The sequence below is a fragment of the Pipistrellus hanaki genome (assembly GCF_964339955.1).
Source record: "Pipistrellus hanaki genome assembly, chromosome: 7".
Lineage (NCBI taxonomy): Eukaryota > Metazoa > Chordata > Mammalia > Chiroptera > Vespertilionidae > Pipistrellus > Pipistrellus hanaki.
Window position 1 is genome coordinate 49,410,128 of NC_140509.1, and position 13,658 is coordinate 49,423,785.

The following is a 13,658-nucleotide window of genomic DNA, read 5'->3' on the forward strand; positions in this document are numbered from 1 at the left end:
CACTCATTGTTATAAGGTAAACATTTTCATGCAAGTGTACCTTGCCTTACTAGTGCCTTCTGCAGCTTGTTGTGAACTAATCACTTTTGACTTAAGATTAATTTTAACTAGTCACAGTTTTTCCTTTCAGAAATGGACATAACAGAAATTCTTTCTTATTGGTAACAGGCCCTGTGTCACGTCTGGCCAAACAGATCTTCCAGTTCCCCAAACCTACCTGCTCTCTAAAAGGATTGGCACTGATAAACATGAAGACTACGAACTTGTTTCTCCTCAGGTTCCTGTATGGACTGGAGAAGTAAGTGGCTAAGGTATGAGTTTTCATTAGGAAATAAACTGCCAAAGAAAAACCAGGAAGACCTCTTTACATGAAGTGAACTTCAGACACCTCATGACCTTGGTGTGTTCATGAGTTACTTAGCTTTAATTCTGGGAAATGCCTGGTACCCACACACTACTTATTTCTCTTTTTCTCTTCCTTCCCCCTCCCCTTTCCCTTCCTTCCCCCCTCCCCCTCCCCCACCCTCTCCTCCTCCTCCTCCTCCTCCCCCACCTTCTCCTCCTCCTCCTCCTCCCCCACCCTCTCCTCCTCCTCCCCCACCCTCTCCTCCTCCTCCTCCTCCTCCTCCTCCTCCTCCTCCTCCTCCTCCTCCTCCTCCTCCTCCTTCTTCTTCTTCTTCTTCTTCTTCTCTCTCTCCTCTCTCTCTCTCTCTCTCTCTCTCTCTCTCTCTCTCTCTCTCTCTCTCTCTTCTCACACACACACACACACACACACACACACACACACACACACACAAGCAATATGTTCTGGTTTCAGAAAGCCTTTTAATATTTCCTTACTACAGCTGAAAACCTACTTGTAGGGGTTGAAAATTTTCTGTTTGCCTTGGAGCCATCCTGAAGAAGGTAATGTCAAAGAGTGGTCTGTATCTGATACAACATAATCGCACTACACTTCTCTCCTTGTATAAGTAAACATATCAGAAAAAAAAGTGGAAGTGAAGTTTTGACACGGAAGGGAATAAGAATAGAAGAGTAAGTAATATGATGGAGAAAAAGCAGGAAGAATAACTGAGTCAGCTTGTTTTCAAGTGGCCATCTAAATATTTTATTTCCACTAGTTACAGTATCTACATTTTCTAAGGTCAGTATATTGTTTTCATCATTGAGCTCTGTAATAGGATTTTACCTCATATATTATTAACATTTATGACTATAAGAAGTTCAGGAAATTATTTTTGCATGTGGCAAAGTACAAAGTTTGTTAATGAGACACATTGTGTGCCACCATACAGGTATCTCACATACTTTAAGCTGCTTGTTTAGAAATCTGTCACAACAAATTCTCTGTCACGTCTCAGTGTAGTTTTCCTTAGAAAAAAAGAAGAAGCTAATATTCTTGTAAACAGTACACTGTGCAATGTAAAATTTGATTGATAATTCCTATATAATAATCGCAATATACATAAATTGATTCTCCTACAGGAGTATTGATTTTACATATAAGAAATTCCATGAAGACGACATTATAAAAGGCAGCATTTGTTAAAAAGGCCACCGCAGTTAACTTGTGTTGAAAATGACTGCAACCACTGTCAATTTCCTGGGTGTCCTGAGGTCAGAAGTTGATTCCATCAAGGCAATCACCAAGTAATTCGACTCTGTCTAGGTGACTGAACAGCCAGACTCCTTAACCACTTCTTTCAAATAACTGCTGGGGTCAGGTTACTTCACCGTCAGGTCAGTCAAGGCATCAGAGATCTCCTCGCTGACCTGTGCAGAAACGCTCGCTGGTGTGATGTTGAGATGAATGTCGTACTGCTGGTCTAGGCCAAGGTAGCAGTCGCTCATGAAATACAGGGTGTAGATATACCTAAAATAGAAAAACAGAACAAAGATATCAAACCCCCTTGCCAATCACAGTCATATTCCATTCTTTCAGAGTTTTGGTGGTAAGGTTCTGCTTACCTTCCTGGTGCTTCTGGGGTATAAAAGGAGATGGAAGCGACATGATGATTCCGAACATACCCTACTCTTTTCAAAGCAATAAGTTCTCTCTTATCCACTTCTCCTAATATCAAAAACCATCCTTCATCTTTTGATTTGGGAAACCGAGGGGCAACTGCGTGGTTGTCTTGCTTTCCCTGTAAACCAGCAAAAAAAAAAAAAAAAAAGATAAAGCATGAATAATTTCTGGACTTTCTATACCACTTGGTTGTGATTAAAAGGCCATAAATACATACATTTCAGTCTATCTATCTGGGATGTTTTTAATTTTCTGGTTCAGTGTTTTGGATATGCTATCACTTATCTTTTTTTCAAGATCCTCAAAATACTACTTTGTGGCTATAATCACCAGAATATTTTGGCTCAGAACAGAAAGCCCTGTATCTTGACACTAATTTAATAAATTCTCATAAATAATATTAATATCCAATTTGAAGATGAACAAATTGAGATACAACCAGGTTAACCAAACCTCCAAAGACGTATTCACAAGAAACTGAAAAAGGCAATCAAGACTAGATTCTAGACTTCAAAAAAATAAGCACTACAGCATCCAAGACTAATATTCACACACAATAACAACACATTCTAATAGAACATTAAAAAGTACTTTCTCCAAGGAAGGAAAATCATAAGCCAAGCAATTTGTAAGATATATTAATCACCATTATTCAAGATTAGATATCACCATATTGACAGCATTTGATTTTAGATTGAGATTACAAAATACATGATTATTCTAGTGTATCTGTAAGACAATGATGTCATGGCATAAAAAGTGCTAATAAAGACATGTATTAATTATGACATGCTCCCAATCAGGCTTCATTCAAGATTCTGGAGGGACATGTTTTACTCAAGGCATTTTAAAAGAGAGCATGGAGAATAATGTATTTTTCCAGCATTTACAAACAAAATTAAAAGGGTTTATTTTGGCATGATTGAATCTAATTTTTAAGTAGCAATATTAAGGTAAAAAAAAAAGTCATAATTTTTTTCCCTATGGTTTTACCTGTATGATTATTATTATTTTTTTTTTTGTAAGTTGGGATGTACTATCTCATCTAGACATTCTCATATTAAAGCCTCTGAAATGCCAGAGGTCAAACAGTTCATACTCACAGGGACAGATTTTAAGAATTAGAAATCAAACAAGGTGGGACTTGAAGGCACATTACTGCAGGGATGGTGTAACAGGAGAACGTTTCTCACCAGGCTATGTGTGAGAACAGAAGACAGTCCTGAAGCACTACAGCCTCACGCCTGTGAGCTTAAGCCAGGCACAGGAGAGCCCCCAGACTCTACTTGGCTCAAGCGAAGGCAAATTCTTGATTTCAATTATCATGGTTATTTCAAAACCCAATCTGGCCACATGCGATGCACTAATAGTCTCAGAGGACCTAATGATTAATTTTGATGGTCACAGGTAACAGAAAAGAGTGCACTAATTACAAATAAAGATACTGTACATCTCTGGTCTGCATGAACACTGACAAAGCCCTCTCCTATGCATTTAAGGGAGGAAGAGGCAGATGTGGCAACTGAGGCACAGAAAAGCTTAGTGTCTTATTCCAATCCATGGAGCTAGGTGGTAAAGCTTTGCTGTCACCTGCATCCAGCCCCGCGTGGTTCCCACAGAACAAAGTGCTTCCAGGGCAGTGCTTTGCAAACTTCAATGTCCTTAAAGAGTCATCTGGGATGATGGGCAGAAGTCCAGATTTTGAGATCCCTCCTCCTGAGCTGCTGATGCCGACAGTCTGGAGGAGGGCCAAGGAATCTGCACTCTGAAGGCACTCCGGAGATTCTGTTGGACGGTGTCTACGGGCCATGTTTTGAGAACAGTACCCTAGGCAACATACTATCATGTAAGGTCGATATTCTGGGGTTGAACACTGGCACATGAGGAGAACTGAGTGAGGCCAGTTGAGAAAGAGGGATTCATGAATGACACGGACGCATTAGTAAGGTAAAAGATATGTGGGGTGGCGCACGCTGGTGTCTGGTGTGTGAAGCATTTGAGAATGGAAACCAAACACTATACCTTGTGGAACCCAACATGGGCTCTCTGCAGGCTGACTTGAAGCACATACTCCTGATCAGCATGCAATCTGATCCATCTGTTGTCATTTCGCTTGTCTGAAGTCATAGTAGTGATAGAAAGTTCACTGTGTCCTTTGGAATCATCCCACCAGCCTTTGACACTTAGGGCGACATCTATCACTGGTAAGTGAGATAAGAAATTCCATGCCTGGGGGGGGGGGGGAGAAATATATATATATATATATATATATATATATATATATATATATATATATATATATTTAAAATAAAGGACGTTAATTTGATTAAGTTCGGAGTCAGTGTAGTGAGAACCTATGTAACATTTTCCTACTTTCCCCCCCAATGGTAGCATTTCCCAAAACTAAAGTACAATATTAATATCAGGATATCAAAACTGACACACTCCATAGCTTGTGCTCAAATTTTCCAGTTTTTCTTGTACTTACTGTGTTAAAAAATAGTGTGCTTTTAATCTTTGTAGTTTAAAGTCCTCTTAAAATCAACTAAAAAAAAATAATCATTATCTAAACTTGTGACCACATTATTATCAATCCCTCCTAGATACTGAGTGACTACTGACTATACTAAAAATAAGTTTGAAAATGTTTATCATTGAGTTGGTTTGTGGTTTGTTGTAGAGAAGCATCCATTCTAATATTTATGTGACTTCTAAGGTAGAGAGCACTGCTTGGGGATGGAAAAGTAACCAAAAAATGTGATGCAATTGTTGATGTCAGTCAGTCAGCAACATCCATTGATCACTTATTGTACAAAATGGGATTTTTTTGGCCCATACTCTAAATTTATTCTGAAAGAAAAACTTTTCTGTATGTATGTATGTCCTAAGGGACCTTGGACCTTATAAGTTCAGGGATCCTTCTAAGAATATATATATGCATTATATTGAGAATACAGATTAAAATGACACATACTAAAGGAGTAAATTGAATGATATTTGTGAGAAATCGGTATGCAAATAGTAACTGTTCATCATCATAGAGAGAATGAATGAATGAGTGAATTTCTAAGTCTCCAGAAAGGAGGAAGTAACAAAATAAACATGATGTCCTCAGATAATTGTCAACTTTTCCTATCAATCACAATTATGTGGCACTATCAGTGAAGAAAACTTCTCAATATAATGGCTGTCTTATCAGTTCCCATCTAAGTTAGTTTTTAAAAGTACATGAATACTTTAATTTCGATTTTCCTTTTATTTCGTTAACATATACCACAGATTTGCTTATAAGCTTTGATTTCCTGTTTGTTAAGACTTTAGTGATGCTGAGCACACCTAATTGAAATAAAATAGCCCTGATAAGTCAAACTACCCCTTAAGAATTAAAAAAAAAAAAAAAAAGTAAACCCAATGCAAATTTTCAATCTAATCCAATCCTGTAACTCGCCATGTGATTCTGAAATTATGTCTGGAATAGATATTTAAATAGTCAAGCCACAGAATTGTTTACACTGTGCTTCCAGGTAACAAATGATGGCCTCTCCCCTGACGGAACCAGTAATTCAGAACCTAGAAGCTGCATGTGCCACTTGATGCTCACTGACACTGGCCAGACTGGAAAGTGACCAAGGAGACACTTCGATACACAATTTCTACAAAGCTTTCAAATTTGTGAGACAACACAAGTAACATATTTCTTGTTTAATGTACTATTAAGTTAGTTACCAATATATGTTTTCAATTATTAGCAACACATTGGGATTTTACTTTACAGAAGTTGGATCTGACTTTTTATACATAGGTGTTCTTTGTATAGCACTTATTATTTTTCACCCTCAGTGTGTACAGAGATATCTGTTGTGTGTGTATGTGTGTGTACACACACACACGCACATATGTATATAAAACATGAGCTATTTTTTACAGAAACTGCTAAGACATTTCAATACCAGCCAAACATATTTATCTGAGGATTAATCTTCATCTATTGAATCAGGCAGGAGCACTGCCATGCATACAATTATTTAATTAGCAGCCAAATCCGCTGCCAGTCAGCAGCCGTTTCAGGCATACTGATGGGGTGGGAGATGCAAATCTCACAGTCGTCCTGCCTTTTCTCATTACTACTGCAATTAGCACTTAAATTGATGCTTTAAACATACTAATTTCTGGAATAATTCAGGATTTGTATGTTACCTGGGATCGCCTCACTGCAGAGCCAACACCAGATTGCTCTGCATATTGAAGCACTTTTGAGCCAAATAACCATCATCATATCAGACTGAGCCAATTTGCATTTGGTTTTAAAGATAACAGAATGGCAATTTATGCAAATAAATTAAGTAAGTTTACTTCTGAGTTCTCCCTGAACTAATTAAAACAATGTTCTAATTTTTTATCACATCTAAAACTTGGCTTAAAATCTATGTATGCTTTGTTAGAAATCTTTGTTGCTAATGGAAGACTTGTTTTGATTTAAATACATTGTTTTTATTCATAATTTTGATGGTAATTTAGTTAGGAAGGTAAGAACTTATCATGAATATTTAAATAGTTTTTGGTGCCAATTTTGGGTTCAACAGAAATTGAACAATCAGACTTTAATGCCTGTTACACTTTTTCCAAGTCTTGTTCAAAAATCAGTTCTACTGGGGGAAAAATGACATGGTTTAGAAATTTCTTTATTTTAATACCTGCATTTACAAGTCAGTGTGTTAATTATGTTACAAATCCAGAATGCTTACTTTGACATATTTAGGGTAAAACTGCTTAAGACTTAAAGGTCTAGATATGCCAAATATTTCTGGCATCATTCATTCATATTTTTAGCCTTTCCAAAGATGGTTTGGAGAGATGACTTACATTGTTTTTTACAACACAGATTTAGTTTTCCATCTAAAGTTATATGGTATACAAATGAGGAGTTTATTATATTTGAAGGAATACTTTAGAATCTAGTCACACTAAAGTGATTAAAATGAGCACGGGGGCATAAAAAGTAACTGAGGGAACGGCATGAAAATGTAGTCAAGCATAAAGGAAGAGAGACTCTGCTGAAGGGGTGAGGGGTGCACCTGGGTCACACAGCTTCGTGAAGGACAAGCTGTCTCAGACTTTGCTCGGCCAGCTGCTGAAACAACCCCTGATAATGCCAATGCTCCTTCTAATTACTGATACTGTCATTATTTCTAATGTCATTACTGAGCTCCTATTCTATATCAAGCACTGCATGAAGCAGTTTACATAAAAACATGCTGCTTAATTTTCACAAGAACTTCATGAGACAGGTGTGTTGTTTCACATTCTTAATCATGGCTGGTAAATGGTGGACAGGATTTAAACCCAGGTGAGGCTGACTCCAATAACTGATGCTCTAAGTTAAAAAAAAAAAAACAACTCCTGGCATAAATTCCCAGAGTAAAAGGATCTTTAAAACCTGGAAGGCCTTACCTGCTTCATTTTTGGGGCCGGCAGCTCGTTTTCTATCATGGAGCTGAACACCCGCTCCTTCCCTCCACAGGCGTGAATCAGCTCAGGAAGGCACTCGATGAAGCCAGGGTCGCCCGCACGTGGGCCCTTCACACTTGAGCTCCATTTCCTAAGAAATAACACCAACACCAACCAAGTCGTTCTTTTGTAGCATGAATGAGATTTTCTGACACCGATGGCTTATAAAATCTGAACAGTTTTTGAAAACATTTATTTAAAAGGCTGTTGTTGAGAAGTGACAAAATCAGCTTGCATTCTTTTTTTTTTTTTAAATCCTCATCTGAGGATATACTTTCACTGATTTCTAGAGAGAGAGAAACGGGAAGAGAGAAAAACACTGATCAGTTGCCTTCTGTATGCGCCCTAATGAACAATCAAACCCGCAACCTATGTATGTGCCCTGACAGGAAATAGAAACTGAAACTTTTTGGTGAATGGGAGGACGCTCCAACCAACTGAGCCACCTGGCCGGGCCGGCCTGCGTTCTTTAAGATTGCCAGTCCACGCCAGCATCGCTGGCTCTGCAGAAAATGGGCAAATCACATCTGAGCTCGGAGAATAGTGAGGCCGCAGGTGTCTTTCTACAGGAAAGCCCTAATGTGTGCCAATGCTTTTTTTTTTTTTTTTTTTTTTTTAAATATTTTATTGATTTTTTTTACAGAGAGGAAGAGAGAGGGATAGAGAGAGCTAGAAACATCGATGAGAGAGAATCATCGATCAGCTGCCTCTTGCACACACCCCACTGGGGATGTGCCTCCGACCAAGGTACATGCCATTGAGCAGAATCGAACCCGGGACCTTTCAGTCTGCAGGCCGATGCTCTGTCCACTGAGCCCAACCGGTCTCGGCGTGCCAATGCTTCTCTATGGTTCAAGGCTGAAGTGGAGCCCTGACATGTTTTTAATGGATGCAGGCAAAGGACTCTATAATCACTTGAATAGGTTTTCATTGTAAATAGTTGGGAACTTAAGAGTAAAAAAAAAGTACATCTTGGGAATCTTTGAGATTTACAGTATAAATATTGCTGATCCCCAAGAATGTGGCACACCTACATTTTATTCCCTATCTGCTATTTATAGAGCAAAAAGAAACGTATAATTAAAACTATATCAATGTAGCACTTTTCAGGGTGAGAGTAAGAACTGCACCAAATCTCCTAGGCCCCAGCAGCTTCCATAACAGGCTTGCGTGCTGTGTTGGGTAAGTACCCTTAGGTGTCTGCTTTACTACTGAAACCCAACTCCCGCAACTCTTAGCACCACATTGGAAGGGTTCCCGAAACTGAGCTGCAGACATATGAGCTTTCTGCTTTCCCCCTCATGCCACCAGCTGCTGATGCGGCTCACGCTCTGAATGTGCCTTTTGCTTTCCAAGGGACAGCCCGTGGTGGGGACTCAGCATCACGGAAACAACTGCCCTGGAACCCATTGGGACAAACTGAGGGACTTTCCTGAGGAGACCCCATGCGAGGCTGAGGTGCTGGCTGGCACCTATATCTAGATGTCTCCAATGACTGCCACCCCTAGTCTGGCTGACAAGGGGCAGAGGGTGCATGACAGTGGCCTCAGTCAGACTGTTCTGCTGGTCTACATGACTGTGAACCCACGTGTTGGCTGCAACATGTCTCCGAGCTGGTGTGAAAGAAACAATTTCACTTAAACATTGCCGACCTTGCTTGTAAGGTGTACTTCCCTTTTCCTTGCTAAAGTATTTATAGCCATGTACATAGGAACTAAGAGTAAATAACTTGATGATAATATAGACTCATCTTTTAAGCTCCAGTTATATCTTGAACTGTTAGTATCCATAACTACCCAATTTTGGACATTTTGTAGATGTACAATTTACGTTTGAACTGTGGATTTCAGATTCTTCAAATCTATTCTGCAGTAACAGAAATTGGTCATTTATTTTGCTTTAGACAACAAAATAGTTTAGCATCTTCTAAAATAAAGGTGGTACTGTAAAGGTATAAACACAGTTAAAACAGAAATGCATCCAATGTTGCAAGTGGAGAACAATTTACTAGGAGGTTAAAATGGACTGCGGTCAGCTTGGGACAGGACCGAATTCCAAGCGAGAATGTCGCATCACTAGACCACATCTCCTTCTGGGAAGGGAGGGCATTTTCCCTGTGAGGAATCAAGATTCGAGGCACAACCTAAAAATCAAGTGACCACACATATAAAGAAAGTAATTTTTTAAAAAAATTTAAAGTCCAATGACATTGATCGTTAAAACAATTACCTGAAAATGTGAAGATGGTGCTGTTCTATGTTTGGTATTGTGAGAAGAGAAGAGTCTTTCAGCCACCGACCCTGGATCACCATCTGGACCAGGTTAGTGATGTTCAGGGCAGTCACCAGCCATCCCTGGTTTGCAGCCACATCGAGCATCGCCTGGTCAGGAAAAATGCATACGTTACAAGGATACTATGGCACGGGCCCTCTCCACCGGGAGCTGATATCAGCTTAAACAAAAAGCAAACACACAAAATTTCCCAGGCATTACACCTAAATATATAAGTGAAAATGGGAACCAGAAAATATACTAGAGTTGGATTGAAGGGAACAATCTCCTATAGCATTTATTGTACAGTACTTCCTACAAAGTGCAAATTTTTAGATTTTTTTTTTAGGGCAGCAATGACAGATAACACTGGTAAAACAAAGAGAAAAATTCAGTGTACTTTGAATAAAACAAGAAAAATTCAGTGTACTTTGAGAGCAAATACCTATATCATTCACTGTATCAACAGCATTAACAGCTGCATTAAAATAGTAAATCCGTCTTTCCCAAATTTATAATCAATAATGGTAAGGTGATAGGAGGTTTCCTTGCCAAAAATTTACTTTCTCTCCAAAGAAGACAATACACCACATGCTTAGCAAAGGGGCCACTGCCAGTGATACACTAAAATGATGAGAAGCTATTCATATTAGTCTATACATTTAATCTAATGTTTTATGGACAAACAAATGCTGCACTTGCTTAAGGCAAAACTAAACAGTGAAATCTTATTTAAACAAAGGAGATGTTTACACAGGCAAAGCTATTTCAATTAAATTAGATTCCGGAGAATGCTGACTTAAAGTCACAGACGTTAGTATCCTGATCCAAGGCAGCTACTTTCCATAGTTTTAGGAGAGTCCTCTCTTATTTTGGGAAAGAGAGAGATGAAGGTAAGAGAAATTAGATGTACCTAGTACATGCTTAACATCATATTAATATGATTACTGTCTGTAAAATATTTACCAAACGTATAAAATCTATTAGCAGATTTTTAGAAATAATTTTTAAGGTATATTATTTTGGTAAAATTAATTTGCCATACTACTTAGTACTATTGAAACAGACATATATTTTCTTCTAAGTTTTGGATTTCCTATTTTATGTTCTCTAATTTGAATCATGTCAAATAGCTTTAAAAGCATCTGGCTAAACCAACCTGTGGTCTTTTTATAGACATCCCAGGGAAACGGGCTAATGTTTCTGGATATCATGGTTAATGTGTTGGAATGGGCAACTTAGTCTACAGCACTCATGAGTCCATTAATTATACATCATAAAGCGTGAGTGTTGGTGCAATAAACGTATACATATGTATGTATATGTGTGTATAGCAGTGTGTTTACACGTACAAACATACATGTTCATAAATCTAGGAGACATCTACTTCTATTTTTTCCTGTTTCTCTGCAGAGCTGATTAAAACACTCTGCCTTCCTTTGAAGTGCATGAGACAAGCAGGTCATGATGAAAACCACCCAGATAAAAACAGCATCAGTTCACAAGTCACAACTCTTGAGTTCTCTGAGGGAACAGCAAAGGAAAGGAGAAATGAATAATTATATCTAATCCAGAATCATGATGATGTTAGAAGTTGTAATGCAGAGTAACTATGGTGATTTTACTTGTGATTTTACATTACAGCTTGACTGAAAATAAATTCCAGACCAAAGGCTCACATACTAGAAGAGTTGGAAGGATGGACCATATGTTTTTAACTTTGAAGTTTTCATGATGAAGTTGAAAGATCTCATAAAATTTATGAGAGCTCCCCACAATTTTTCATTGTATGGCCCAGATGTGAAAATGTAAAAAATCATGCAAAGTGATTGCTTACATGAAGTAAATGAGAATTTGTATTGTGAATTGGAAACTATTATTTATCTTGTTTTCATTTAGAGAAAAGGCAGGTGGGGAGATCAGGAATCTGGGACGATAAGAGGTTCTGCAACTACTTGAATGTGGTGAGCCAGCCGTTCAAACCCTTAGTCCTCTGCTCAGTCTCTCCCTGGCCTGTCCTGTTTTCTTTGCCCCACCCCTGCCTCAGTGCCGGCCCTCACCAAATCACCTGAAATGTTATAAAAAACCCTTTATTCTCATTCTCATCTAACTCTTCTTCAATTCATAGTTTATATTGCTACCAAAGAAAATTTTTAGAGAAATAAAACCGATTGTGTTATTTCTCTGCTTACATTTCTTCAATGGCTTTGCACTGTGCAGAGGACCTAAGCCAACAAGCTTCTCTGCACCCCAGTCAATACCTCTGCTGAGTCTGTTCCTGGCACAGCCCACGTGCCCTTCCTATACTGACTGACTGGCAAAGTCCCACATTCGCCCTCGCTCTTTATGTTCTCTTTTAGCCCTTGCACTGCTCCTTCATCTCATCTGCCTAGGAAATGCCTATTGATCTTTCATCTGGCTCGGATGCTGCTCCTTCCTGTGAAGTCTCCCTGATTCTTCCAGATGGGTTGCAGGCACTTCTTTCCCTATGCGTCTGCACTCTTGACACAGCCACATCCCACCACTGTCCTACTGTGAATCTCTGTTTACACATCTGCCTTTAAACGATAGACTCCTTGATAGCAAGAATCTGGAAATATTCTTTGTCACTATACTCTTGGAGTAGTGCACTTTTTATTAGTAAAAATTCCATTATAACAATTATAACAACATTCTGCCTACTAAGTTGGAATCATTTTTAATTCCTTGTCATGTCCAGCTGTGACAGGATGGAAATATGATTTATAATGCTGTATTCATTTATAAAATTACTAGAGGCCTGGTGCATGAAAATTCATGCACTGGAGGGGGGTCCCTCAGCCTGGCCTGCCTCCTCTCACAGTCCAAAAGCCCTCAGGGGCGGGAGGGAACCCAGCAATTAGGGGAAGGCGACACCCCATCACATTTTTGCCACTGCCAGCAGTGTGAGCCTTAGCTGGCCCTTGTTACCTGAGCTTGCCTGTGCCTCGGGCTGGTCCAGAGTGGCTGGGGGGCTGAGCAGACTGGGGGATTCCAGAGGGAGGCATGAAAAGCGGCTGTATGCCTGCTGCCTGGTGGGGCTGAGGGGACTAGGCACCACCATATTGTGGCTGTGGGTGCCACCATCTTTGAGGGCATGGAAGTCAATTAGCATATTCCCTCCTTATTGGTTGTGGGTGCCACCATCTTTGAGGGTGGCAGTCAATTAGCATATTCTCTTCTTATTGGCTGTGGGTACTGCCATCTTTGCAATGGCATGATTTTCAATTAGCATATTCCCTCTTTATTAGATAGGATACTAAAATTAAAGCATTATCATGATTAACAAACTGTGAAGCTGTCATTTATGAGAGCAGGTGATGAGTTTGGTTTTGAACATATTTTAACTAAGCTGCCACTATAAAGCCACTTGAGAGGTTCAGGTAAAAATGAGGTCAGGAGAGAGAGTATGGGCTAGGAGTACAGACTTAGTAATCCTGCACATGAAGTGGACAGCCAGAAGAGTTAAAACGAGCAGCTTAGGAGCAGAGGTGAGGACAATAATGATTATGATTAATTTGGGTGTTGAAGCAGATAATTCAGATGATGATAGAGAATCCAGAGAGTTGACAGATTTGAGCCTACTGGTGACATCACTGTTGAAAAGGTCAACTCTAGGGCCATTGCTGTTTAGGATGGCAAGTGAATAAGGACTGAACTAATGGATGAGGAAAGCATAAGAGTAACAGAAATGTTCAGTTAAGCTGACTGGTACAGAATCTTTGGTCAGAGAGGAGGGTCGGAGGGTGATATGATGAAGGTGGTGCCTAAAGTGGTTAGAATATAGTAATTATTAGAGTGGAATGGTTTGGGATACATGCAATTATGAAGTAGA

The 13,658-nt window shown here is 39.3% G+C and overlaps 1 protein-coding gene across 6 annotated transcripts in view; it reads right to left on the reverse strand.

Annotated features, from left to right (window-relative positions):
- Positions 1 to 1,084: 1,084 nt before the first annotated feature.
- ASCC3 (activating signal cointegrator 1 complex subunit 3) overlaps positions 1,085 to 13,658 on the reverse strand; it is a 216,905-nt gene continuing 204,331 nt past the window's right edge. For all 6 annotated transcript variants that reach the window (XM_084889357.1, XM_084889353.1, XM_084889355.1 and 3 more), the window contains exons 38-42: positions 9,764 to 9,915; positions 7,478 to 7,625; positions 4,049 to 4,255; positions 1,969 to 2,144; positions 1,085 to 1,873 (exon numbers count right to left, since the gene is read on the reverse strand). In XM_084889357.1, coding sequence (XP_084745483.1) covers positions 1,726 to 1,873; positions 1,969 to 2,144; positions 4,049 to 4,255; positions 7,478 to 7,625; positions 9,764 to 9,915 — 831 coding nt within the window. In that variant the 3' untranslated portion in view covers positions 1,085 to 1,725. The remainder of the gene's footprint in view (positions 1,874 to 1,968; positions 2,145 to 4,048; positions 4,256 to 7,477; positions 7,626 to 9,763; positions 9,916 to 13,658) is intronic.